The sequence below is a fragment of the Oreochromis aureus genome, linkage group 15 (assembly GCF_013358895.1).
Source record: "Oreochromis aureus strain Israel breed Guangdong linkage group 15, ZZ_aureus, whole genome shotgun sequence".
Taxonomy (NCBI): domain Eukaryota; kingdom Metazoa; phylum Chordata; class Actinopteri; order Cichliformes; family Cichlidae; genus Oreochromis; species Oreochromis aureus.
Genome location: NC_052956.1, coordinates 35,425,646 through 35,450,015, shown reverse-complemented (window position 1 = coordinate 35,450,015; position 24,370 = coordinate 35,425,646). Strand labels below are relative to the sequence as shown.

Below are 24,370 nucleotides of genomic sequence, written 5' to 3'. Positions count from 1 at the left end.
ATTGTATTTAAAACATGGCGTTTTAAAAATGTGTATCTTTGTCCTGGAATTTTTTTAAAGTATATTGACCTCTTCTTATTCATTTCAGTTTTTTATTTGTCATATTTTACGTTAAGGGTGCGTTCAGGGTAACAGAGAATGAGTAAAAGTAATAAAAATGCAGCCTATTAAACAAACCCGGGGTGGAAATTTTGCAGTGTAGTAAGTTAATGCGTGTTACCGACTATATTGCGGTAAAATATGTTTGTGGGCGGTTGAATCCAAAGAATTAGGATAAAAGTGTTAAAATTCCCAGTGGAGTTTGAAAGCACCGTTCGCACATGCGCGTTGGACAACAAACGTGCAGAGCTAGAGAAAGCCTCAGTGCTGCAGGAACACCGCATCACGGCACCGAATAGAGGACCGAATGCAAAACACACAGGTTATTCATACAATGACACATGGCCATGAAAGGAAGAAGCCGTCTGCTGCCAAACAACTCAAATAATGGAAATATTGTTGTTTTCATTCCAGTCGACGAGCATTTTTCCCTCCTCTCTGATTTCCAAGGAAACCTAGCTTGTTCAGACGGAGTGCCTTTCAACTGGTAGAAAACAGAATGGATGAAAAACACCAGGAGTAGCGACCCATTGTGTGAACGAGACCGAAAAAGACAAAACAAACCTAGTCCCAAGAGCATTTTATTACTGGAAGGACATACATATCTCTGAATAATCTGCGGAAAGACAGACCATCTCTTCAGTTTCCAGCTGTTTATAGTTTTCCACCAAATTCCAGTACTGGGATGCTTTCGCTTCGTAGGGTTTGAGGGAACAATCAAGGGGTTAAATATGGGTGAAGTTCAGGACGTCAGGGATGTTAAGAAGACGTTCGTTGCTCCAGCAATAAAGTCTTTTGAGCACTATGACTTCTCCCGAGCCAAAATGTGTTGCAGCCTCACATGGTTGGTGGCCAAAGCATACGGGACAGGTAGGTCCATCACCGCACCGACTGCAACAGTTAACCGGACGCAGCACGAGTCTGTTTATGATTTTAATGCTTTTGATTGTTTGTTTTTAATGCATGCTTGTCAGAATCCAAATAAACCCAAAGCAACAAATGTGTAATGGAGATTTATGATTTATTATCAGTCAATTCCCATATGGGCTGGTCCACATGAAAACTGCCATCGTTTTCATTCATTTCTTATGAGGAAAGCAATACGTGTTATACCAAACGAAAGAAAGGTAAAAAAAAAAAACAAAACTAAAAACCCACTTCCTGTGGTCCCTAATCAAGGGGGGGGGGGGTATTTAATGGAGAATACTTATAGAGATATTAAAGTACCTGTTTCAAATGATGTCACTTCCAGGGTGCTGCATCCATGTCAGAACTGCAAAGTAAGTATGGCATCACATCCTGTGACACCTAACGAAGTAGATGTAATCCCACAGTTTCAATGGAATTAGTGTTAAATACTTTAACTGTTATAGCGGATGCATGGATGCATATCCAACAATGCGTTGATAATAAAGTGGCAAATCAGTGTGATTATCTGGCTTGCACTTGAGCATCTATAATAGAAAACTACAGCACAAACATCTGTTTTGGTGGAGCATCCACGTCTTTTTTGGATGCACGAGGTAAAATGAACAACAGTGGGAAAAAGATGTTTTTTCAATTTTATAAAAAGGATCCAAGCAGTAACTGCAAATGTGTCTTAATAAATGCAGCGCAAGATCCTTCTGTGCTATCCTTTTCCCATTTTATCAACTCATTCATCTTGATCTCTTTTTTTAATTGTAGTTATTGTATTATATTCTGGATTCATACACCATCTCAGTTTATTTGAGAGCGTCATTCCTTGTTTTTGTGTTGCTTATATCTCAGCAATCATGAGATCCCTTGCTGATCATCTTGTGTATTTTCAGTCAGAACTGAATGAAATGGGCTGATTCCAAAAATACAGCCCCCCAGAGAGGGAGGGGAAGGGCAAGAAAGAGAAAGGGAGCGGGATCATCTCCAGATCCCAGCCTACGCTGCTGTGAAAGCTTCACATGCATCCGCCTCATTAGATTGAGGCGAGAGTACATCAAAAATATGCAGTCAAGTATGTGCGAGATGTGAGCTGTACAGCAGATCATCTGCTGTCAGGAGTCGCTGTCAAATGCTATCTCCCAACATTTACAGTGTCCTGATTCAGAGCTCAGAACAGCAGCACCATTTAATACCAGGTAAAAACCAGAGGCTGACAGACAATGAGTGTAATTCCCTCTGTATTCACTTAACAAGACATTTTTCCAGATGTCCTTGTTTAAAGTATTAAGTTGTAACAATGACTGAATGGAAGATTGTGAGTCTGCATGAGTAAAAGCTCAAATACTACCAAGCTAATGAAATATTAAAAGATAATGCCGACTTTTTCATGCTCAACGCTTTCTTTGTCCTTAAAATGATTAGGAGCATTACAGAATATAAACCAGAAACACAAAATGTTGAAAGATAACATAAAAAATCGTCTCCTAAGCAGCTCCAGAGGTGGTGTTCTGTGAGCTCAGCCTGACCTCTCACCTCTCCCTGTGGAGGATGAAGGCGCTGCGGGAAGTTAATATAAAGACATAGTGTATTTTTTTGTTCTTTGTTAGGATCCTTAATATGAATATATTGCTGACAGGAAACCCTGTAACCTGGATAGTTGCTACTGCTGCCTGCAGTTCTGTTCTGTGATAACACTGTGTACAGATGACCTTGCTGATAGCGGTCAGTCAAAGCAGGTGATTCATTGACCTCCGAGAGCATTGGCTGGAGGATGGGCAGCATAAAGCTGTCAGTGTGTGGATCACCACTCACACACACACACACACACACACACACACACAGGCTTTTATCCTAATTAAGATCCATTCTCTGTGCCAAGGAGACAGGAACGAGCCCTGCGTCTGTTTTGCTTGCAGACATAATTTAATGTTTTCAAATAGTCTCATTTGAAAACGCTTAATCATGGCTTCCTTAATCTGCACCAGGGAAAGAAGGGTTTGCAGTAGCTTTACTAACAACTGTGCATAACATACTTTATGTTCCCAGACGTGGATTTGTGAAAACACTTGATAGAAAGGTATGGACTAGAATTGCTCAAATTATTTGTACGCTATCCCCCCTGCAGTGGACTTGCCTGAGATAATGAACACACAGGCACACATGCTCACGTGCAGCCTCTCTCTTTGATGAGGCAGGCAGTGAGAAGGGTGTTCCCAGGGAGCTGGAAGCTGCAGAGATACACACTGGATGAATCGATCAGGTTACCGCTCATCCTGCAGTTGCTATAGCAACGCCGAGGTCTATCCACACAGATCCATGTGATGTTATTGTCAAAGCATGGCAATGAAAACAAGTAGTTGTGCCAAAGTATTGCTAGACAATCTGTCCACAGAGGGAAAAATCCTCAGTGAAGACAGATTTAGAATAACACGCCCCAAACTTGATATTAGCTCATCTGAGTTTATCCTATTTTTTTTTTATCGTATTATAGAATTTAAATGACTATTCATTAGAAAGGTAGAAAACTAATGCTCCAGAATGCTTTCAGCTTTTTTCCTCTCTTTACACCAGCGCTTTTAATAATATACTTGTTTACCTTCTTTTATATGATCCTCAATGATGTGGCAAGGCAAGCAATTTAGAAACATGCTAATGTTTGCCAGCATTTTAATATCTAATATGAATTGATTCATACATTGTTATTTAAATGATTTGGCAGCATGTTGCAATTAAGCTCTTCTTGTCAGCTAATTCTTCTTCTGCTCTATCATACAGACAGCATCCCAGCAGACTTGAAGGACCCTTTCTACACAGACCAGTATGAGCAGGAGCACCTGAAGCCTCCTGTGGCCAGCCTCCTGCTATCTGCAGACCTCTACTGCAGGGCTGGCAGCCTTATCCTAAAGAGCGACACTGCCAAGCCGCTGCTGGGTCACGATGCTGTCATCCAGGCGCTAGCTCAACGCGGTCTGTACGTCACCGACCAGGAGAGGCTGGTGACTGAGAGAGACCTGCGAAAGAGGCCTCTGCAAATGGTAGGGGAGCTGTGTGAAAGCTGATAAAACTGTACAGAGTAAAGATTCTTTCTTATGTGCATCAAGTTAATAATGTATTAGGCATGCACCAAGCTGTTGGTGGTAGTAGTACAGTGGTAGTAAACCTTTGCTTTGCTTTGTCAGTAACTCAGACATCTATCACGCATACAGTCTCCTTCCTCGTCTCATTATTTGATCTTGCTGTTGCTGAAACTTTACTTAAGCAGACATTCTGGTCTGTTGAGGTGCAGAAACGCATATTTTTATGCCTTCATGCACTCAAATGCAAGATCACCCTGCAGCTTTCTCTCTCCTAGCTACATAGTATATTCAAATTTCATGGTTTCCATAGAATATGCTGTTCCTTTAAGATATTAGAATAAATAAATGTATTTTACTTATTAGCTTGATCAAGTATAAGTTTAATATTGTTTGCCAAGGTACTAAATTTATCCCCTTATTTTTAAACTCATGTGCAAACCTTTATTGCTTACTGATCAGGACATGTTTTTCCTCCTATTGATTGTCAAACATATTTCTCTATAATAATTCAGGTAAACATGACAAACCACAATAGTTCTTATTCATGTTCATATATATACAATTTGGTTCATACTAAACTGTGATTAAACTACTTTGTGGAAATCACATAGTCTCTTAATGGACTATAACTGGACACCAACAGCTTCTACACATTATACATTGCATTAGAATTACAATGCAAAACGACCACAGTGTAACAAGAGAATACAACAAGTTGGAGAGTGTGTCACTTACACATATCTCTCATACAGATTTTTGTCTTGAATTTGTCATTTATTAAGCCGATTCACACCTCAAGGCTTTTACTGCTCTGTGCGCGTTGCTATTTCCTACATGAAAGCATGCTGTAGGGTGGGATTTACTGTACACTCGCAGCTCCTCTCAGTCTGTCATTTTCAGAGATGAGATGACTTTGCAGGAAGCCTACTGCGCGAGATTGAGGTATCCTCATTATTTTGGGGCAAAATCGCAATAGGAGGCTTTATTGCTTCAGCGAATTTGCAATTGAGACACAATTAGCACACAGTATGCCTGCAGTCTGCTTGTAGAGTCTTGCTGGTTTTAATTTCCCTCCAATGCTAATGTAAAAGTTATTTAAGTTTTGTTTGGGGTTACATTTAAAGCACTTAGTTTCAAGATTACAACAAGTGTTTCAGTGCAACAATTTCTCTCAGATTTAAATTTTGATGGGTTTTTAAAGGTAAGGGAAATGTTGCACTTGTGAGTGTTATTTGGCTAGTCTCTCTTAGCTCACTAATGCAAGGGTTCTTTATTTGATTGTAATTCACTGCGGTTCATGGCTGAATGTTGTACTAGAGGGTGTCAGCGTTTGTGTTTGTGTGACAGAGCAGGTTTTTGTGAATGTGAAAATGAGCTGTTAGAAGAGTGTGAAATTACTTTCCTTTGCCATTAATTTTTCATCCTTCACCTTTCCTTTTCCATGCTCTGTCCTGGCCTTTTTCTTCTGTTTTCATCATCTCTTCTTATCTTCTTTCTTTCTGCACTTTTTCCTTACTCCCTACTTACCTTCCTGACACTTTCAAATCCCCTCTCTTACTTTATTTCCAAAGCTTTCCCCTTTTTTAATCATTCCCATTAAATCCAATCACTTCCCTCTCTGTGTTCACCCATCTTTTTCCTTGCTTCTTATTCCTCCCACCTCCTGATTTCGCTTTATCCTGTTGTTTTGTTCTTGGCTCTTTGTCTGCACCACCATTGGTCTTTGTCTGTTAAGATTTTCATAAGTTGGCATTAAATCGTTGGTATTTCCAAGACTGGACATTAAATGAGACACGAAGATGTGATTTAAGTCATTTTCACCTTTTTCTCAGTTTTATAAATGTTACCCAACAAAGACAACGAACAATCTAAAGGTCCAGCGCAGACAGATTCTATTTAACTCACACAAAGTATACAAAATCTGTGCAGTGTCCGAATTACGTTGATGTGAGAATAAATAATAATCCACTGAACTGACAGCTAGTGCATCGTCTTCCTGAATACTCTGCTGGGGCAGCAACCTGACTCAAACCGAGCAAGTGTTTCCACTAGTGGAATGATTGCAGTTTGATAAGCACTACGAGACTGTATTAATATTGATCAGCTGGCTGCACACTGCAGCTCAAGAAGAGCTTTATTAATTATTAAGAGACTGTTTCAGTGTCTACCTTGGCTGTTAGGGGTCCGAAGTGAACTCATGTGATAGAGAAAAAGGCATTTCTTCTGGAAGAATCAGACAAGGTGGTTTCCTGTGTTGAGAGGTTTTAGTGAAAGAAAAACATCACTGCTTTTACTCCAGAAGCAGAGACCGAGCACCTGCCTGCAGCTGTATCTGTAAGCTGCTCGGGATAAGAGCACCAGCAGTGTCGTTAAATAATGCTTCGTGGCATTTTGGCTTAGCATCTTTTTTGACTCAGCAGTTTGCATGAAGAATAAGAATATTCAGAATAAGCAACTTTAGAGGATGTTGAAGGCAGCTTTAGTAGGTCAGGCAGCTACAGAATCAGATGCTGCTGACGTCTTGTCTGACACGTGTCAGTTGCGAGCACATTGCTGACATTTCGCTAGGTTGCCGACCCGACGTTGCTTTATAGTCTTATTTTTGTGTCCCTCTCATTTCTGCTACTAGTCTGCCCACTCAGCCTTCTCTCTTCTGCCATGTGACACATTTCTACACGTGAAGATGCAGAATCCAAATCGCAGTTTCCTCCCACTCGGTCGCCTACACACATTCTGTATCGCTGACTCTCCCCACCTGTAGTGCTCTCAAAGAATAAAGAGGGATGTGAAGGTGGGCAATACTGAAATATTGTTAGCGTTAAACATTGTCCCTCCCATGCAGCACTACAGTGAACACAATTACCTGCTGAGAAAAGCTTTAATTGCTAGGCTTGTGCTCATTTGTGGAAGTGCAGTGGCCTTCTTTGAGTGAGTCCTCTGGAATGATGGAGGATTTATTCGAAACACAAAGATGTGTGATGCAGCAGGAATATCATGTTTGTGTTGTTTCACTGTACATGTGGCATGTGACAAAAAAGGAAGTTTGAGACAATACTCAACAGATAATCCTTATCAAATATCAAGCAGTGTCTTCACTTGAAAAATTAACCCTGGAGAAAGTCACTCTGTTGCCATGGTGAAATTAAATTATATCGGCCGGGGTGAGAATGTAGCCAAAGGATAAACTCTGTGTTTGTACCTGTGTGTGTGTAACCTACGGAAGAGGATTAGAGCCAATAAAAGTCTATAATTTGGGGTTATGACTTTTTGAGTCATGTTATGAAGCTATGAATCTTAGACTTTTGAGATTAAAGTCAGAATAAGATTTGAATCAGATGTGTGAGATTTAAGTCAGACTTATAAGATTAAAATTAGACATATAAGATTAAAGTCATATTTATGAGATTAAGGTCAGATTTATAAAATTAAAGTCAGATTTATGAGATTTAAGTCAGACTTATAAGATTTAAATCAGACTTATAAGATTAAAATCAGACATATAAGATAAAAGTCATATTTATGAGATTAAAATCAGATTTATGAGATTTAAGTCAGACTTGTGAGATTTAATACAGACTTATAAGATTAAAGTCAGACTTAAGAGATTGACTTCTGAATTTTGTGATGACATGCAGAACAGTGACAGCCTAGTTACAGTATAGTAATTGGAAACAATAGATTGCAGGAATATTTATGTTTCTTTAAATAATCTCACAACTGAACAGTGGATGTCATAACTATTTAATTTAATAAAGCAGCAGTAAATAGTTCATGATGCCACTATGAGATTTTCATTATACATTAGATGATAATGCATTTATTCTGTGAACTGTATGCTCTGAATGCTGGTAGTCAGAAGCACCACGTCCTGTTTTTCTGGGTTATTTACTGGCTTTATGTGTCTCTGTGACTGTATATAAGTAGAACCATAAAACTAAAACAGGGTTATAGTCACTATAGTCATATTCTTTCAGGGGTTTACCTTATTGGCAGCTGTGTTTGTTACATGTATGCGAACTAGAGCTGCCACGATTAGTCGACTAGTCACGATTACGTCGACTATCAAAATCGTCGACGACTGATTTAATAGTCGACGCGTCGTTTGAAGCTTTGTAAGATCACAAAAGACGCAGGAATAAGTAGTAGGATTTAAAAGTGTAATAACGGACTGAAACAGAAGATGGCAGCAGTGCATGTAAAGGATGCCAGCTGCCGTTAAACCCCGAAGAAGAAGAAGCTGTGTCCCAGAATTCATAGTGCGGCCCAGCGCAGTTGTCAACAATGGCGGCAGCTAGTTAGTTTTAATATTACTATTATTATTCTTTCTGGGTCACAAAATAAACGTTTAACATATTTTCAAGCTGTAAGTTTTACGTCCAATCGATGCATGATCTGATTAGTCGACTAATCGCAAAAATAATCGGTGACTAGTCGACTATCAAAATAATCGTTTGTGGCAGCCCTAATGCGAACTGATTCAGGTTTGTTCTAGTTGAATCCAGGCTTTAAGCTGTCGTAATGTACACTTATTCGCAGATATTTTTAGGCGTCATTTCTAGTTGAACCTTAATTACATTCAACCTAGTTCTGGCCCTCTGTTTAGCTGCCTGCCAATTATATAGCACATTTATTGCACAAGTCAGACTTTCACAAAATATTCAAGCTTCTTAATTTGAGTCCAATTGGTCTGGAACAAACTGGACAAGGAATGTTATCTTACAACATGCTAGCTTTGAAACATCAAGAAACATAACTGTGTCATACCTGCATTACCCCTGCAGGACAGCAGTTCCCTCTAGCAGCTGATAATACAACTGTTTTTATTGCTGGTCTGTAATGATAGGACTTGTCCTACACCAATACTTTATTTATTTAAATAAAGCTGCTGCTGGTAATGTGATGAAAGGCCTGCACATGGACACCATATCAACCATTTTAAGTACATTTCCATCCCAGTTGGATTTTCGTCAACTCGGAGTGATGAAAAATGATTGCAACAGCCATATACACACTGTGTGTACCAAATATTAGTTTTACTGTGACAGACTGATTCATCAAGACATATATATACCATGGATGGATGGATGGATGGAGGAGCGTACACTTCCTCCTGTTATTCTCTCTCTCCTTTGCTGCCTCCATCACTCCTCCTATTGGGCAGGCACTCCGTTTCCATGGTTACACTCCAGTTGGCTGGGTGTTGCGTTTGTGTGTAGGTGGGCGCAAGAGAGGGGGTGCTTATGCCTGCATATGTCGTTATTTGCGATATGAACTTGTATGTATGTGCAGCTGTGTGCTCTGTGTGTGTGTGTGTGTGTGTGTGTGTGTGTGTGTGTGTGTGTGTGTGTGTGTGTGTAGTGGCTGTTATAGTAGGAGATAGACTCCGGGAGAGACGCTGAAATGCCAGATTGATAGAAGCACATGGCAACGCTATCACGCTGCTTCATGTGCAAAGAGGCACACACAGAAGGTGATTTACAGAAAATTATGTGCCAAGCATGTAACAACACACTTGTCAACATCAGACCGGCTTCCTCAGAACCTTTTTCTCCTCATATTGCAACTGATCTTGTGAACAAAGATGAGCTGAAGCAGCAGGGTTTAAGGGAAGCACATCCAAGTTGTTTCTGTCCTTGCTGACCTCAGCGGAGTCACAGGCAGGAAGTTATGCTTAATGCCAGTAGTGACTCCGGGCAGTACAGTATGGATGGATAAGCAGCAAACCACATTACACAATGTCACGCGATGGCCTGAGAACTGCGTCTTTCTATAGTAAAAAAATGCTATTATGCTAGTGGAGATCTGGGGTAAAAATCTGCAAAGTCAAACATGCGGAGCAAGCCACAGTGTTTGGCTAGAAGAAATCCAGAATTCCCGATAACTGGTAAAATCAGTCAGTGCACTGCAGAAAATCTGCAGCAGTGTTTCCTGTTTTTGCTGATCCATTTAGCCTGTTAAATAGAGACGATCCACACATGAAGTTATGTCAGAACAGAGGGTGTTTTCAAAGATGATGGGAGGACTCGGAGTGCTTGCATTTCAACAGAGTAGGTCAACACTGGATGGAAGCCATGGTACTGTCCCTCAGTCAAGTTCCAAGGGTAGCTTTGAGGTTTCTGAATAATTGCTAGCTTCGGGTTTGGAGCATATGGAAGGTATGCTGGTTAAATGCTGAATTCCCACAACTGATGCCAGCGTTCTCAGTTGGTGTTTTGTGCATTTTGTAAAGAAAAGGTAATTAAAGGCACAGAAAACTGGAAAGTTTTAAATGTTAGGTTTATAGCAATGATCTTCACAAAAACATTTAATCTCTTAAACCTGCAATTCTGTGTCACACCAGAAACTTTTTCAGGGAAAATGCAACATTAACTTGTGACAGATCAGGCAGAATGACTGGAAAAAGGCTTAAAGTTAATTAAACTGTCATGTATTTGTGTTGGTCAGGCCACCATTTTGGTCTTGACTGACACTGGTGTGAAAAAAGTAAAGATATAAATATTCTATGCAGGATTAATTGTAATAACTTTGTTGATGAACTTTGCATTTTATTGGTTTTCTTTAGTGCCAATTAATTAATTTTCATTTGAAGCCTCACTGTGAGGTTGTTAGATTGTTCTTGTCGAGTTAGTTCCTGTAGTGCTCTTTGTATAAAAGATAATCTTCCTATGATTATCTAAAGCACCTGGTAACTGGGACTATAGCAAATCCTACTCATTCCAGCTCCTTCACAGTGGAATAAACTCTAAAAAATGATAAACTCTTAAACCTTGTTGGGTTTTTTTCTCCTATTTTCACTCCATGTAGTATAAAGTAAAGCTCTCTCGGTCCAGCTTTTTGCCTTTCCTTTGGTACTTGTGTTGACCTTCAAAAAGAGAGGTACAGCTGAGTGGTTTTCCATGTCCAGCTGAGTTGGCGTGAATTTACCTGAAGCTAGACAGTTTCAGTTTTTAGACATCTGCCCCAGCATCGGGACTCAGTGCCAGGTCAGGAGAGCTTTAATTCTTAAAGCAGACTGCTTTTCAATATTACATCACCCCTGAGTATGTGTGCTACCATGGCCATGTGGTCGCACAGGAGACCATTGTGCAGAAGTTTGGGAGGATCAGTGAAGCCTCGAACGGCCAGAAAAACAGACAGAGGCGGATCATTATCCATGATGACTCAGTGCAGTCCTACAAGCGTTTATTGTAAGCGAGTATTGTTTAGTCATTAACTCTATCCAGATCATTTTCCGTCGAAATAAACTCAGTCTATGGAAGCATCTTTCTCTGAATACCTGTGTCAGGCCTCAGCAAGCAGCTCAGAGCTCTGACATTGAGATTTCGGTTTATTTACAACAGATTGTGAGGTTGAAAAAAATCATCACACACGCTGTCTTTTGTAGGTCACTGCGGTTCATATTTGCAATTCTTTTGTGCTATGTTAAATCAGGCTTCTGTGGTGGATTTCCATCTTTGCTATTTTCCCTTCTTCTTTTTTTTTTCAATTCATGAAGCCATATTAAGGATGAGCCGTGTTTGCCTTCTTTGTGTTTGCCCGGGTGGAAATACAGAAAGCCAGCGATACAGCAGCACAATAAAAACAGGATATTGACCGTGAAGCAGCATCTTCTCACCTCCTGAGAAATCTAAACAAGATTTATGGACACAATCAGCTTAGATGAGAAAGCAAAATAGTGTGTGTGTATGTGTGTTTGTGTCTGTAACCTGTTTATTCATTAAATCAGAATGACTTAGCATTTAACTATTTGTACAGTTTTCGTAATCGCCCTGAGATAAAGGTGATATCTTGGGGATAAATCGAATTAAGGGACAGAGAAACAGCCTTATGATTAAAAAGTCTCCATCAAAGGGCATGAATAAGTGACATTTCCCCCTCTTTCAGCCATTTAGATACCCTCCAGCAGGGCATTTGATCTCTGAATACCCCAGTGGAGCTACTTCTAGCCAGAGCTGCTGCAAGGTTTAATATGTGCAGATGCATGAATATGAGGTAGAGCATCGTTGAGGGGAAGCATATGTGCTCCACAAACCAAAAGGTTAGGAAACATGACATCACGGGATAAAACAGAGGAAACAAGCCTTACTTTAAACAACAGGGAGGTCTGCAGTTAATGAGGAAGGCTGACCCTTTCCTCTGGCAGCAACCTATCTGCCTCTTCTCCTCTTTCCTTACTCTTTCCTTTGCATCCATCCAGTCACCAAAGGCTTTCTCTCATCTCCTAAATTTCATTTGACATTCACACATGGTCAGCTGATCCTTCACAGTCCATTTGTTTGACCGTTACACAGAGCAGCGACTCTCCCAAAGAAGTGGAACATCCCAAGCATGCATAAAGCTCGATGAAAGCTCGGACCTTTAAAGAGGCATTTTTAGCTTTTTTCAAATATAACAAGACAGTTACATTTGTTTTGTTTTTTTATTTTGGAACATGGAAACACAGAAGCTAATAGTCTAATCCTTTCAAAGTGCAAGTCGGGAAGTTTAGTGTAGCACAAATGCTGTGAAATGTTGCTCTGACAGTCAGCTTTTGTTTGGCTTCCTAACTCTTGACAGTTTCCCACTTGATTTCATGCAATTCACAATACTAAAGCTTTTTATTTTAAGCTTTTTATTAATAATACTTCAAACACGTTGTTTAGGGATTTAGGTGAATATAACTGAATGCTTACTGACTCATCTGAGCTCACGTAAGCCGTTCTCCTACTTCAGCATCGTGCTTTACTGTCTAAATTTTGGGTCAACCATCTCCACGGCAACACAACAGAAAGTCGCCATCTTCAGTTCTCATGTCACGAATGTTTACACAAATAATCAAAACTGCATTTTTTCACATTTAAGCGCAGACAGAAGGTGTCATTTTCTAAAGTATGCTTGATTCCAGTTTCGCTAACAGCCGAATGAACGCGCATCCTACGCTAACCTCAATCACCCACACAGTAGCGTGTTTTCATTCAGTACAATTAGAGGCTTCAGGTCTGCGGTCGAGTAAACAACACTTACTCTCACTGTTGTCATTTTATCTCGTCAGACCACAGCCGATCCAAATCGATATTCTCACATTACTCAGCAGAGGGGGAGGAGGAGATGAGAGAGAGCAAAGGAGCCCTCAGAGGATTTATGCTGGTCCCTTGGCCTTTAAAATTGGTGTTGCCTGGAGTTGTTCGTTTTGTTGTGGAAATAAAAGGCAGATTTGGATATGTGTGTGCGCGATTTCTGTTGTTTGTATGTCTTTGTGATAATGTTTTACACTGTTTGGACAGGCTAAATGAAGGCCAACTGGAAGCATCTCGGCAGTGTATTATTAAATGGGTTCACTTTGCCGCCTGGTTGCCAGATAGTGGAAATTAGGCACTGGAATAATGAGTCGGCACACAGGAAATTCATTTCAGAGATACAAATAATACATTTGTGTCATATGTATCGTCACTTAAATTTGTCCTGTGGGGGGGTTCTGGCTGTCTTTGCAGGTCATTTTTAGTACAAGTTACCAACCTTTGTTGACCGAGTCAGCGTTTTTTTTGCAAAAATGTCATTTGCAAAGTAGAAAATCATAGAAGATCATAGATCATATCATTTATTTACATGCAAAGATACATTAAAATATGCTCAGTGTGCAAACATGAGAGAATAGGATTCCCTTGCTTTGTGCTTGAGAAGTAATGTCATCATACAAATTATGCATTTTTTCTGGCTTTGGCTTGATATGGTTAATTAGCATAACTAATGGTGCGTTGTTCAAAAAGAAACTAGAAAAGTATTTTTTAAATATTTTTTAGTCATGATGAAAGAAAACAGACTGGTCATTGATGCAGATGTTTGCTAACATCATAAAAACAAAACATTGTAGTAAGCAAAGGCTTTAGCTATTGTAGTTCTTAAGTATAGTCCCAAATTATTGTAAATACTTTATGTTGTGCAGTCTGGCTATGCAGAGAGCTCAGGCTTGAAAGGATGTGCAGCAGGTGAGGGAGGTTAAGAGATGGAAATCTGCTAATGAATATAGAGCGTGTGTTTAGAAGATGGAGGGAGTATTTTGAGGAGCTTGTGAATGAAGAAAATTAGAAGGAGGATGATGGATTGGGGAAAGTTAGTGACTCAGGAAGTCCAGAGGATTAGTAAGGAGGAAGTGAGAGCAGCTGTGAAAAAGAAAGAGTGGAAATACAGTTGGTCCAGATGACATACCTGTGGAGGTATGCAGATGTGAGGGCAGCAGATTTTTTTTTTGCTTAACAAAATCTTGGGAAGTGAGAGAATGGCTGAGGAATAAAGAAGAAGTGTACTGGTACATGTTTTCAAGAACTAGGGGGATGTTTGGTAACAACAGAGGGATAAAGTCAATGAGCCATAACATGAAGCTGTGGGAAAAATTTGTTGAAGCTAGATTAAGAAGTGAGGTACCCATCAGTGAGCAGTTGTAGATGTGATGTTTGCTTTGAGAGTGTTGATGGAGAAGGATAGTGAGCGGATCTGAAGGAGTGGCACTGCGTCTTTGTGGATCTAGAGAAAGCGTACGATAGGGTGCCAAGACAGGAATTGTGGTACCCTTTTTGTTTGTGATGAGAAGGAGACAGGTGTAACAAGGAAGCTGTAAGGAGCAGGGGTAGTGAAGGTAGAGGAGTTTAAATACCTGGGGTCAACCGCTGAGAGCAAAGGATGGTGCCCTGAGAGGAAAAGAAAAGAGTGCAGACAGGCTGAAGTGGATGGAGACAAGTGTCAGGGGTGATTTGTGACAGAAGGATAGCAACAAGAGTGAAAGGGAAAGTTTACAAGAAGGTAGTGAGCCCTGCTATGATGCTTGGAGACAGTACCACTAAGAAAAAGACAGGAGGCTGAGCTGGAGGTGGCTGAGCGGAAGATACTAAGAGTGACCAGATGAGATGATGTCAATATTCAGAAGTTGTCTTCTTTAGTTCATTAAATAATGGTTTATTCTGCAGACTCTATTCTATTTCTATTTTTAGAGATATAACTAATAAAACCTACTGCTGGTTAATAATGATAAGAAATAAGGATGAAAAATGAGAAATATGGTTTCATCCAAACCATAGCTTAAAACTGATGGATGTATAAGAGAACTACACTGTTAGACTTTTCATCTCCACTTTACGGTAACATACTGGCGTCACTGTTGCCAGCGTCATACCGTGACGCCATGTTACGGTAGCTTACCGTTCTGCAGGATGATACCGTTTTTGCTGGTGTGGTATAATACTCTTGGACAAATTATGGTAACGCATCAGTAGCTTTTTACGGTATCTCACTGGCGTCACTGTCGCCAGTGAGATACCGTTATGTCGTTATGTCGTAAATTACGTCAACAAAGTAACATCATACTGTGATTAAGAAATTGGTATACTACCGTTTATTCACGGTATGTCACTGTAAGCCCGCTGCAAGGTAATAAACTGCAATATATTAACCAGTAACTTACCGTTATCACGCATCATCAGTACCAAAATATTCATCTCTGCTAGAGGATACCGTGTCCCAACAGGCGGTCATTTACTGTTTAACAGGTCGTAATTTACCGTAATTTCAGTTAACAGTAACATACTGTAAGAGACTGGAGGGTTCCAAAAAACTGGATGGATGGATGGATAGATAGATAGACACACACACACAAAATATAATTCATGTGCTTTACACCACTTTTTATTTCAGTTCCGATTTTCCTCTGCAGAAATACACATTTCCAAAATCAAAAACTGAAACGAACTGAAAACATATTTTCATTGAGAAAGCACTTGTTTTTACTAAACCATGTAATCCATTATTTTCTCAGATGGTTGTACAAACAATAACGATATTATGTCATATCCATATCATGGCAGACAACATATGCTCAAGTGTTGGGTTTTCTTAGTTATATTTTGTAGGGTCTTAAACCTACAATGTGAAGTGCCTTGGCATTCATTTTGTTGGCACCATACAAACAAACTGAATTGTAATGAATATAATATCAAGCCGCACACTTCTGCCTTTATATACACTTTGTCCAAAATACTGGCTCACACCACCAAATCAATGCACAAAGCAGGGTCCACAAGGACATGGATGAGCGTGTGTGGTGTGAAGGAACTTGACTGACCTGCACTGAACCCTGATCTTGCTTTGTGGACTGAGTTCATTGATTTGTAGGGTGAGCCAATACATGTGACAATTAAAGTGTAAGTAGCTGAAATAATTTTTAACAAACGGGTAAAAGAAGGAAAAAAATCAACACTGTTGCACTCAAAAACCTGTTGGACAGAGACAGCGTCTTGCAAGATGGCAAGAGAGCTTGTCTTCATTGTTGCTCATCTTGTGTAAATGTCCAGAAAGCATGGGCCACGGATCATCTGTGGAGACACAGGTAACAACACATTGGTCACTTAAATTATACAAGAAATTCACTAAAAATGGCAAAAACAGTTACCTAATTTGAAGTTCTCCACTCAAATTCAGTAAGCCACTGGAGGAAAGTTGTGACATGAGGGTTAATGTGAACAACCTTTAAACTTCACAGTGGTCCCAGTCTTTCTGCTTGTCCCAACCTTGGAGGTACATTTTGTTCCCTCTTCAGGGTTTATCCTTACAAAAACCTTGCACACGCTGACTCCTGGTATTCCAGGTTCAATACATAGAATGAACCAAAGAAGACTGACATTGCATCAGCAAAGATGTTCTCTTTGTCCAGCTCAACAATTACACGCCCTCTGCACTCACCATCCAGCAGGTGGCGGTCATTGAACTTTGTCCTTAAATGTATAGGGGCAACATGTTGTCATTATGCAACATAAAATAATTTCAATACTTCACTTCTTCACACTGTCTAGATAGTCATAAAGCAAATAGCTATGTACAGTTAATTATTAATGGCCTTATGTACATAAGTCCGTTTTAACATATTATAATTGTACATAATTGGGAATTATTCTGCCCATTAAACACACCTAACAAAGAGTCAGCCCAGTTAAATTACCGGAGATGAATCAACTGTATGGTTATTTTGGGTTTATAGTTTGTTCTGCTGTTAAACTTTACAGTATTGACTTCAGTATTTTTGCTGTTGGTGTAGCTAGATTACTATGTTGATCAGTAATATGTAATGTGAAATTTGATATTGTTACTTTGCTGGATTCACTGAGACACATGTCCAACAACCTTGGTTTATAAAGGAAATTACAGAAATTTGAGCTAACAAAACAGAGACTGGATACCTGTGTCCACGAAAAGCTTCTGTGCCAAACAGAAATTTTAATATGGTCTAATCAGCTCTATTTCATAAATGACTTCTTACCAAGCATAATCAGCCTTGGGGTGCTTGGCAGGCTTTTAACATGCAAACTGAACAATATAAATTTGCGTGCACTGAAGCCACAAAATTTAGAAATACACAGTTGCAAAAGTTCAGTGACCAATTACCTTTCCTGAATGACATATGCAATGCAAAAATAAGAGTATTGTCAATAGGGTCCAATTCCCAGTTTTACATGATCAAAATTATTCACAAAAGGCTTCAATAAACAGAAAATGTGTGCCGACAAGAGAGCAGTGCACAAAAACGAAAAGATATTTGAGCTCGACGCTTTAATGGGTTTAACATGACTTAGTCAGCACTCCGCAGTACAGGTAGTACAAGCACACCTGAAAACACTGACCAGCTAACAGCTTTAAGCATTTGGGCGCAACCTCGGTAGTTCACCGATTCACCTGTTGCAAACGTCCAAGTTTCTATCAAGTCTCATAAATCCATCGGCAACTATTACCTAACTAGTCTTTTGAGTCTCCACATTCATAGCTATTGACATTTTGTCTTAGCATTTGAATGAAAATATCCTGGTACGGTAGCTTAAAAGTCAAAACAAACAGTAATAAGAACGCATTTCGGACTTCTCTCGAATAAGTGAAAAAACACTTACCTTCAGACTGATTAGCTGGTTCTGATCCAACTTTAATGTGTCCCATGTCAGTCCGTTTTAGGAAAAAGTGTTAAGTGGTTTCATTTAATTTTGGGATACTCCCGCATGGACGAGCAATTTGGAGTCTAGCAGAGTTATCACGAATAGCATACGATCTTCAGATATAATCCAATCAACCTTGCATTTAACCCGATTGAACATCCAGTTACCTCTGACTACTTCTAAGTTGCACATGTTAACGGTCTCATCATCACTCTGTGCTGCAGCGAACTGGATCTGTGGCACAGAATAGTTGATGGTCATGTTGTTCTCCTGCTTTGCAGCTTTGTTTGAGTGTGAATTGCGGCTTAAACGTGCAAAACTAAGAGAAGCAGATCAATATTTTCTTCTTGTTGTTATTTAATGGTGGTTGGCAACCAGCGAAAGGAGCATTAACCACTCGAGCAATATTTTCTATCCCCATTGTTGTTTTGAAAGTGAATACCCGACGTGTGCGTCATACGTCACGTTGTACGTCAGGTGAAGGTGTGGTGTCGGCTATCGCACCTGTCGCATTAAAAGCTTTAAAAACGTAACAATTGCTTTAAAAACACACAACCCAACGCGCTAAACTGTGATAATGTGCAGAGCATATTATTAGGTTAGTTCACTGTAGTTAGGCAGAGGTGTCTTAAAAAGTACCACCTTATACAAAACAAATGAAGGTCCAGAAAGAATAAGAAGAGAAAAAGGAACACCATGCTAAATTAAGTCATTTTAAACATTACTCTAAATGTAGCCATTAGTATTTGTTGCTGGCCATACAAAAAATAAGTATACTTCAATTATATTTCCCAAGTATACCTTACCTAGTACGTATACTAATAATGCTTCTTGGGACTATATTGGCCCCGTTTTAGTACATAACAGTATTCTTGAAATTAACTTTTAGATGTACTTTTGTTCACCATAATTGTACTAGCATAATGTCATAATGTCTACAAGAGTATAATTAAAATATACGCGACTCTATCACAATACTAACCTTACAAGTATACTATTAATTAATAGCATTACTAATGTTTCACATTGTTTGACTTAACAAATACATTTATTAATATATGAGGTTCCATTCAGTTCAAGGAATTAAATTTTAGTGTGGCTGCAACTTACTCCTTAAGTTAAAAATTATGCTGTAGTTTATATGTTATACTACTTTCACAGTGAATCACATTTTATGGTAATACACTCTGAATGAGGATTTAAGTAATTACTCTTAGATCTACAGTAGAAAACAACAGAAATCCGGATGGTGTAATAGTATAATCTCAGTAACATCACAAGTTGTTACATTTGCTGTATTTTACAGCTGTTTCCATGAGTACGGTGAGTTACCGTAAAAATAATGTAATCTCATGGAATTTTCCCACAATTACATGCAAATTACAGTACTAAACTGCTAACATCCTTTAGAGTTTTTTACTGTTGATTTTGCAGTACTAAGCTATGGAAATTACTGCAAAGGCTAACAGTGTACTTGAAACCCACTCTTACATTAACATTGCACGTTAAATTATTGTGTATATTTACATGTTTCCAAATAGAGCAGGCTGCTACTTAACACCTTGTTATAGTCATTGTTTCTTTTATAATTCATATTTGGTTTTGTTATAGAACGGAGCCGAATAAGCGAAAAAGTAGATATGCCAAAATGCAGCCAAGCGGTACAGTACAGAGTATGGTGGTTTTTTCTTCACAAGATAACAGTCTGATAATGCAAGTTGTCACCAAACATGGCTTTATCTAATTAAAAGCACACGCCCTGCTTTCAGCAATAACCATGAGCCAATCAACCGAGAACGGATGCCAGTAGTGTTGTCAGGAAGAAGTCTTCTTCAGGCCCATCACAGCCCAGCAGCCACTGTGAGCAAACTGGGTCTTGGACACATTTGTTTCCAGGGCAACAGCCACATGAGAAAATTTAACCACAGAAAAAGTTTCAGTTGTACAGTACTGAAGAAGCTAATGACGGCTTTTTCATTCTCTTTGCTCGCTACTTAAAGCATATGATCAAATAATACAAGGACTATTTTGTTATTTTATGGAAAAGAAACAAGCTGGACTGCTTTTGTTTTACTACAGTGAGCTAGCTGGGAGATTTTAATTTTCAGTCTTTAATCTTGTTACTGTTTTCCCTTTCAGAGCGCCCATCTGGCAATGATTGACACTCTGATGATGGCATACACAGTGGAGACTGTGAGCGTGGAGAAGGTGATGGCCTGTATTTGTCAGTATCCATCCTGCTACGCTGAGGTGGAAACACCTTATGACACTGAGGATGCAGTGACCACCTGGATCAACAAGGTCAGTTATGGTACACAATGTTTTCTTAAGACATGTTATAGAGAGATAGAAATGACTGTGTTTGTGCTTGGCATTTTGTACCTGGCAAAAAAAGAGTGTTTGGTCCACAAGACTAGTGTCTTAAGATTACAGGTGTTGTCGTATTGCTTTCTGTAAGCCATCCCATGAGTCGACGTATGATTAAACATTTTGAGATTTGAGATTTTGCCATTTCATAAATGTCCCCTGTCATTGTGTTCAGTGTCTTTTTTAGAAGGAGCTCTTTCAAAAGTCTCACACAGGGGCGTTTCACCAACGTCGGTTTCATGAAGCTTGACCTCTGAAATTCACATTGCACAGTGAAGTTCAGCGAAAACACTGACCTAAATACCATGAAATGTGATCTAGATACACCATGTTGCCTTCGTGCCCTGAGGTTCTGCCATATGATGCATACAGGTGGATTTACTACAAATGAGAAAAAATCCCTGCACATTGTTGTGACTCAGTGTGCAGGTGAACCCTAAGACTTCACCTCCCCACCGCTCCTCGCTGGGCGCTGCTACCCCCCACTGGGGGTACTTGTTGGTTCTGGGGTGCATAGCTGGATGTTCTGGTGTGTTCTCTGTCAGGTATTGGGTGGTTCTTGGGCCCCTGGAGCCCTGGGACCCTGATCTTAGCTCACAGCCTCTAGGGCAGCCTCTAGTGGGGTGAGCTGCCTGTCGTTTCTGGTCCTTTGAGACTCCCACCCCTTGGCCGTGGGTATTCTATCTATGGCCTCCAACTTCTCCTGCTGGGATGGGCGGGCAGATATTGCTGAGATGTGTGGCCTCAGGTCTTCAGTACTCTTGGAGGCTGTGGCCTGCCCAGTTCTCCTGGATCCATCTCTGAAAGCCTCTGGCTCCTGGGAGGGGTTATTGTAGCTTGTGACAAAGACACACACACCCCACAAGAAGATTTCTAATTCATGTACTTGTGCATTTTCTGATTTTTGTGTGTCCTAGGTGTTGTATGTTCGTTCTTTCTTACAGGTGAGGCAGTTGGCGATACATAGTGCATGTCTATTTGTACCCTATCCTGCTCATAGGGGGTCATATGATTGTTGGGTTTTTCTCTGTATTTATTAGTGTGCTATCTACTGTACAATATAAAGCGCCTTGAGGCGACTTTTGTTGTGATTTGGCGCTACATAAATAAAATTGAATTGAACTGAATTATTACACCTCCCCAATTTTTTCTCCTGCCTGTCTTGCCTTAGACATTATCATACTGTGTACTACATATAATGTAATAACTCAAAAAACACAAAAAGATATGAAGAAATAAACAGAAAATTTGTAGAGCTGTTTGTTATTATCCTGTTATTGTTTATAATCCTGATACCTATAGAAAATTCATTAAATTTAGCTCTATTGTGCCACAATGAAAACAAAGATTTTTACAGTCACATCTGCAGGAGATAAGTCAGTGTTCAGTCTGTGTGTTAGTTCAGGTACAAAGCATTCTTATATCAGCAAACTGACATTTAGTATAGAGACTTAAACCATGTTACATTAGGCTATATATGAATGAACCTATGAAACATGCCCTACAAAAGTGTTACTTATGCTATCATAGCAAATCAGAATTTCTAAGCGTGTAAGTGGTTGTGGTCATCATCTGCAGACACATATGGCTGCTCCTCCATACAGTACTAAAGAATCTACAACAGTCTGTTTGCATTCCTCTAATAGAGACAAGGAGCTGCTGCCAGCTTTCAGCTACACACACACATACACACACTTACAACAGCAAACAGGAGGTGTGGTCTTGGTGTCCCACTGATCTGACATATGGCTCTCTGTTGGGTTCCACTTGTGTTTTACTGATTTCACATTTTTAACTAATTTTTCAAATTATTTTTTGGATGCTAGATTTAAATAAAATCAATTCAGCTCCACTTAAATTCATTGTTAATAAAGTAAATTTAATATAAAACGTGTATAGTATAATCCACAGACTGGTGTCGTGGTTTACTGTAGAAATCACAACAAAGTTACAAAAATGGACCAGGACTGCTTTCTCCTTTGAATCAGCTCGTAATAAGAAATAAAAGATGGCCATGGGGTCACTGTTTTTGAATATTTTATATATGTTACTTTAATTACTGCCAGGACAATAATGTGGAAACTAAAATTTCAGTATTAAGGTTACCAATTTGAAAATAAACTATGGAAACTAACTTAAAATAACAAAACTAATTAGGCTGTTACGCTTTCTAAGAGAGCAATTTGAGTCATACACTGCTCCTTATAATTTGCTTATTGATGCTTTTTGTGGCTCGGGTCATTTTAAACTTCTTTGTGCTCTCTCTTTCAGGTAAATGAATATCTGAAAGAGATTGTGGCGCAGGAGCAAAGGAAGAAGGAAACGCAGGGCACCGAGCCTGCTGGGAGTCCTCGGGTAGGTGTTTTTTTTCTCCTTCAGTTTCTCATCTTTAGTCCTTCACAAACTAGGCATAAAAATGTAAATGTTTGTCGGACAGTAAACAGAAGCAAAGTAAAACTATTGGCTCTGCTTAACAGAATTATCGCCACATTCGCCTTTAGACTGACAGATATTTGTCACTTTAATGTCTGGGAACAGCTTCCTGGACAGAAGTTAAGCTGTTAAAATCCTGATGCCATCAAAGAAAATCTGACTCACAGATGTCTGAGCTTTAGATTACGCTCAATCTGTCTTAATTAAGTCACACAGAGAGAGGGAGAGATAAGACCAGGTTACTTCTTCAACACCATAATGAGTTTATCTGCTCTGACAACTCTGCATGCTTCAGTCACTTAATCTTTGCTTTTACCAGAACATCAGCACTCTCCAGTCTAATGAGGCAATCAGGGGTGACCCAAGTTCAGGGTCCAGCCCACAGTCCAAACCAGTTATATAACCGACTCTACTATCAGCAGTAATTTAGAATGCAATGAGACAGGCTGGTGTGGCCCGTGTGTGTGTGTCTGTTTATTGTATTTAAGTAATCCATGTTGGATTCTGTAATTTGTCACTGCATTTGCAGTAAATAATTAAGTGATTCACTGAATAATGGCTCTCATGGGTGGAAATGAATTAACTGAAATCTCATAAAGTCCTTCTTTAAATTCAAATACTTCATAAATCTCTTAAGCAGGTCTATACCAGTGCATATGTTCACAGATACAGTATACCTGCAACAGGACTACATAGTACTGAGAGTAAATAGCATATGTGATGTATTATTTAATACATAATGTGAGACAGAATAGGCTTTATTGACTACATTTTGCCACTGATATGCATCACCTTGTGTGCTGTTTAGTCATCAATACTAATAAATATATAAATGGAAATGTAAATTATTTAATTAATTCAATTCAATTTTATGTGTATAGCTCCAAATCACAAGAACAGTCACTTCAAGTAATGAGTAGTAGAGAGAAAACCCCAATAATCAGACAACCCCCTATGAGCGAGCACTTTGGCGACAGTGGGAAGGAAAAACACCCTTTTAACACTCCAACAGAACCAGGCTCAGGGAGGGGCGGCCATCTGCAGTGACATGTTTGTGGTGAGGGGAGGGTGACATGACAAGAGAGCCAGAGACAAACAAATTTCTGAAGTTTTATTTATACAGGTGTCATATAGTAGACGGCATACCCTATTACGTTATGATATAATATGTCAATAGGTAATATTAATTTTGTCACCTTCTTTGTATTTTAAATGATACACAAATTATGTGGGTCTGCATAAGGACTGGCTGTCCATAATATATAATAGTGTTAATATGGATGTAAGAGTTTGTGGTAATGATGTTGCTTATCTATTGTTTTATCAAGCATTACTAGCATTTCGGGCTAATTCAGATAACCGCCACAGTGTTATCAGATTTAAAGCAACCGGGGGTTTTCCTATGAAGCAGCTATGCACATCAAGTATGCACAAAAAGAAATGGCCTACATTCCAGTCTGCCCTAAATCTTATATTTGTCCCTTTTGCCTTGCTTTCTTTGTCACAGAGGTTATTTGATAAGGAGGAATA

General features: G+C 39.4%; 1 protein-coding gene across 1 annotated transcript in view; it reads left to right on the top strand.

The window, feature by feature from the left end:
* Positions 1-15: 15 nt before the first annotated feature.
* The window catches only part of camsap2a (calmodulin regulated spectrin-associated protein family, member 2a), a 46,043-nt gene continuing 21,688 nt past the window's right edge, over positions 16-24,370 (top strand). Inside the window, exons 1-5 of the mRNA XM_039599079.1 lie at positions 16-421; positions 514-969; positions 3,793-4,052; positions 20,180-20,341; positions 22,679-22,762. Of these exons, the coding sequence (XP_039455013.1) occupies positions 831-969; positions 3,793-4,052; positions 20,180-20,341; positions 22,679-22,762 (645 nt within the window). The 5' untranslated portion in view covers positions 16-421; positions 514-830. The remainder of the gene's footprint in view (positions 422-513; positions 970-3,792; positions 4,053-20,179; positions 20,342-22,678; positions 22,763-24,370) is intronic.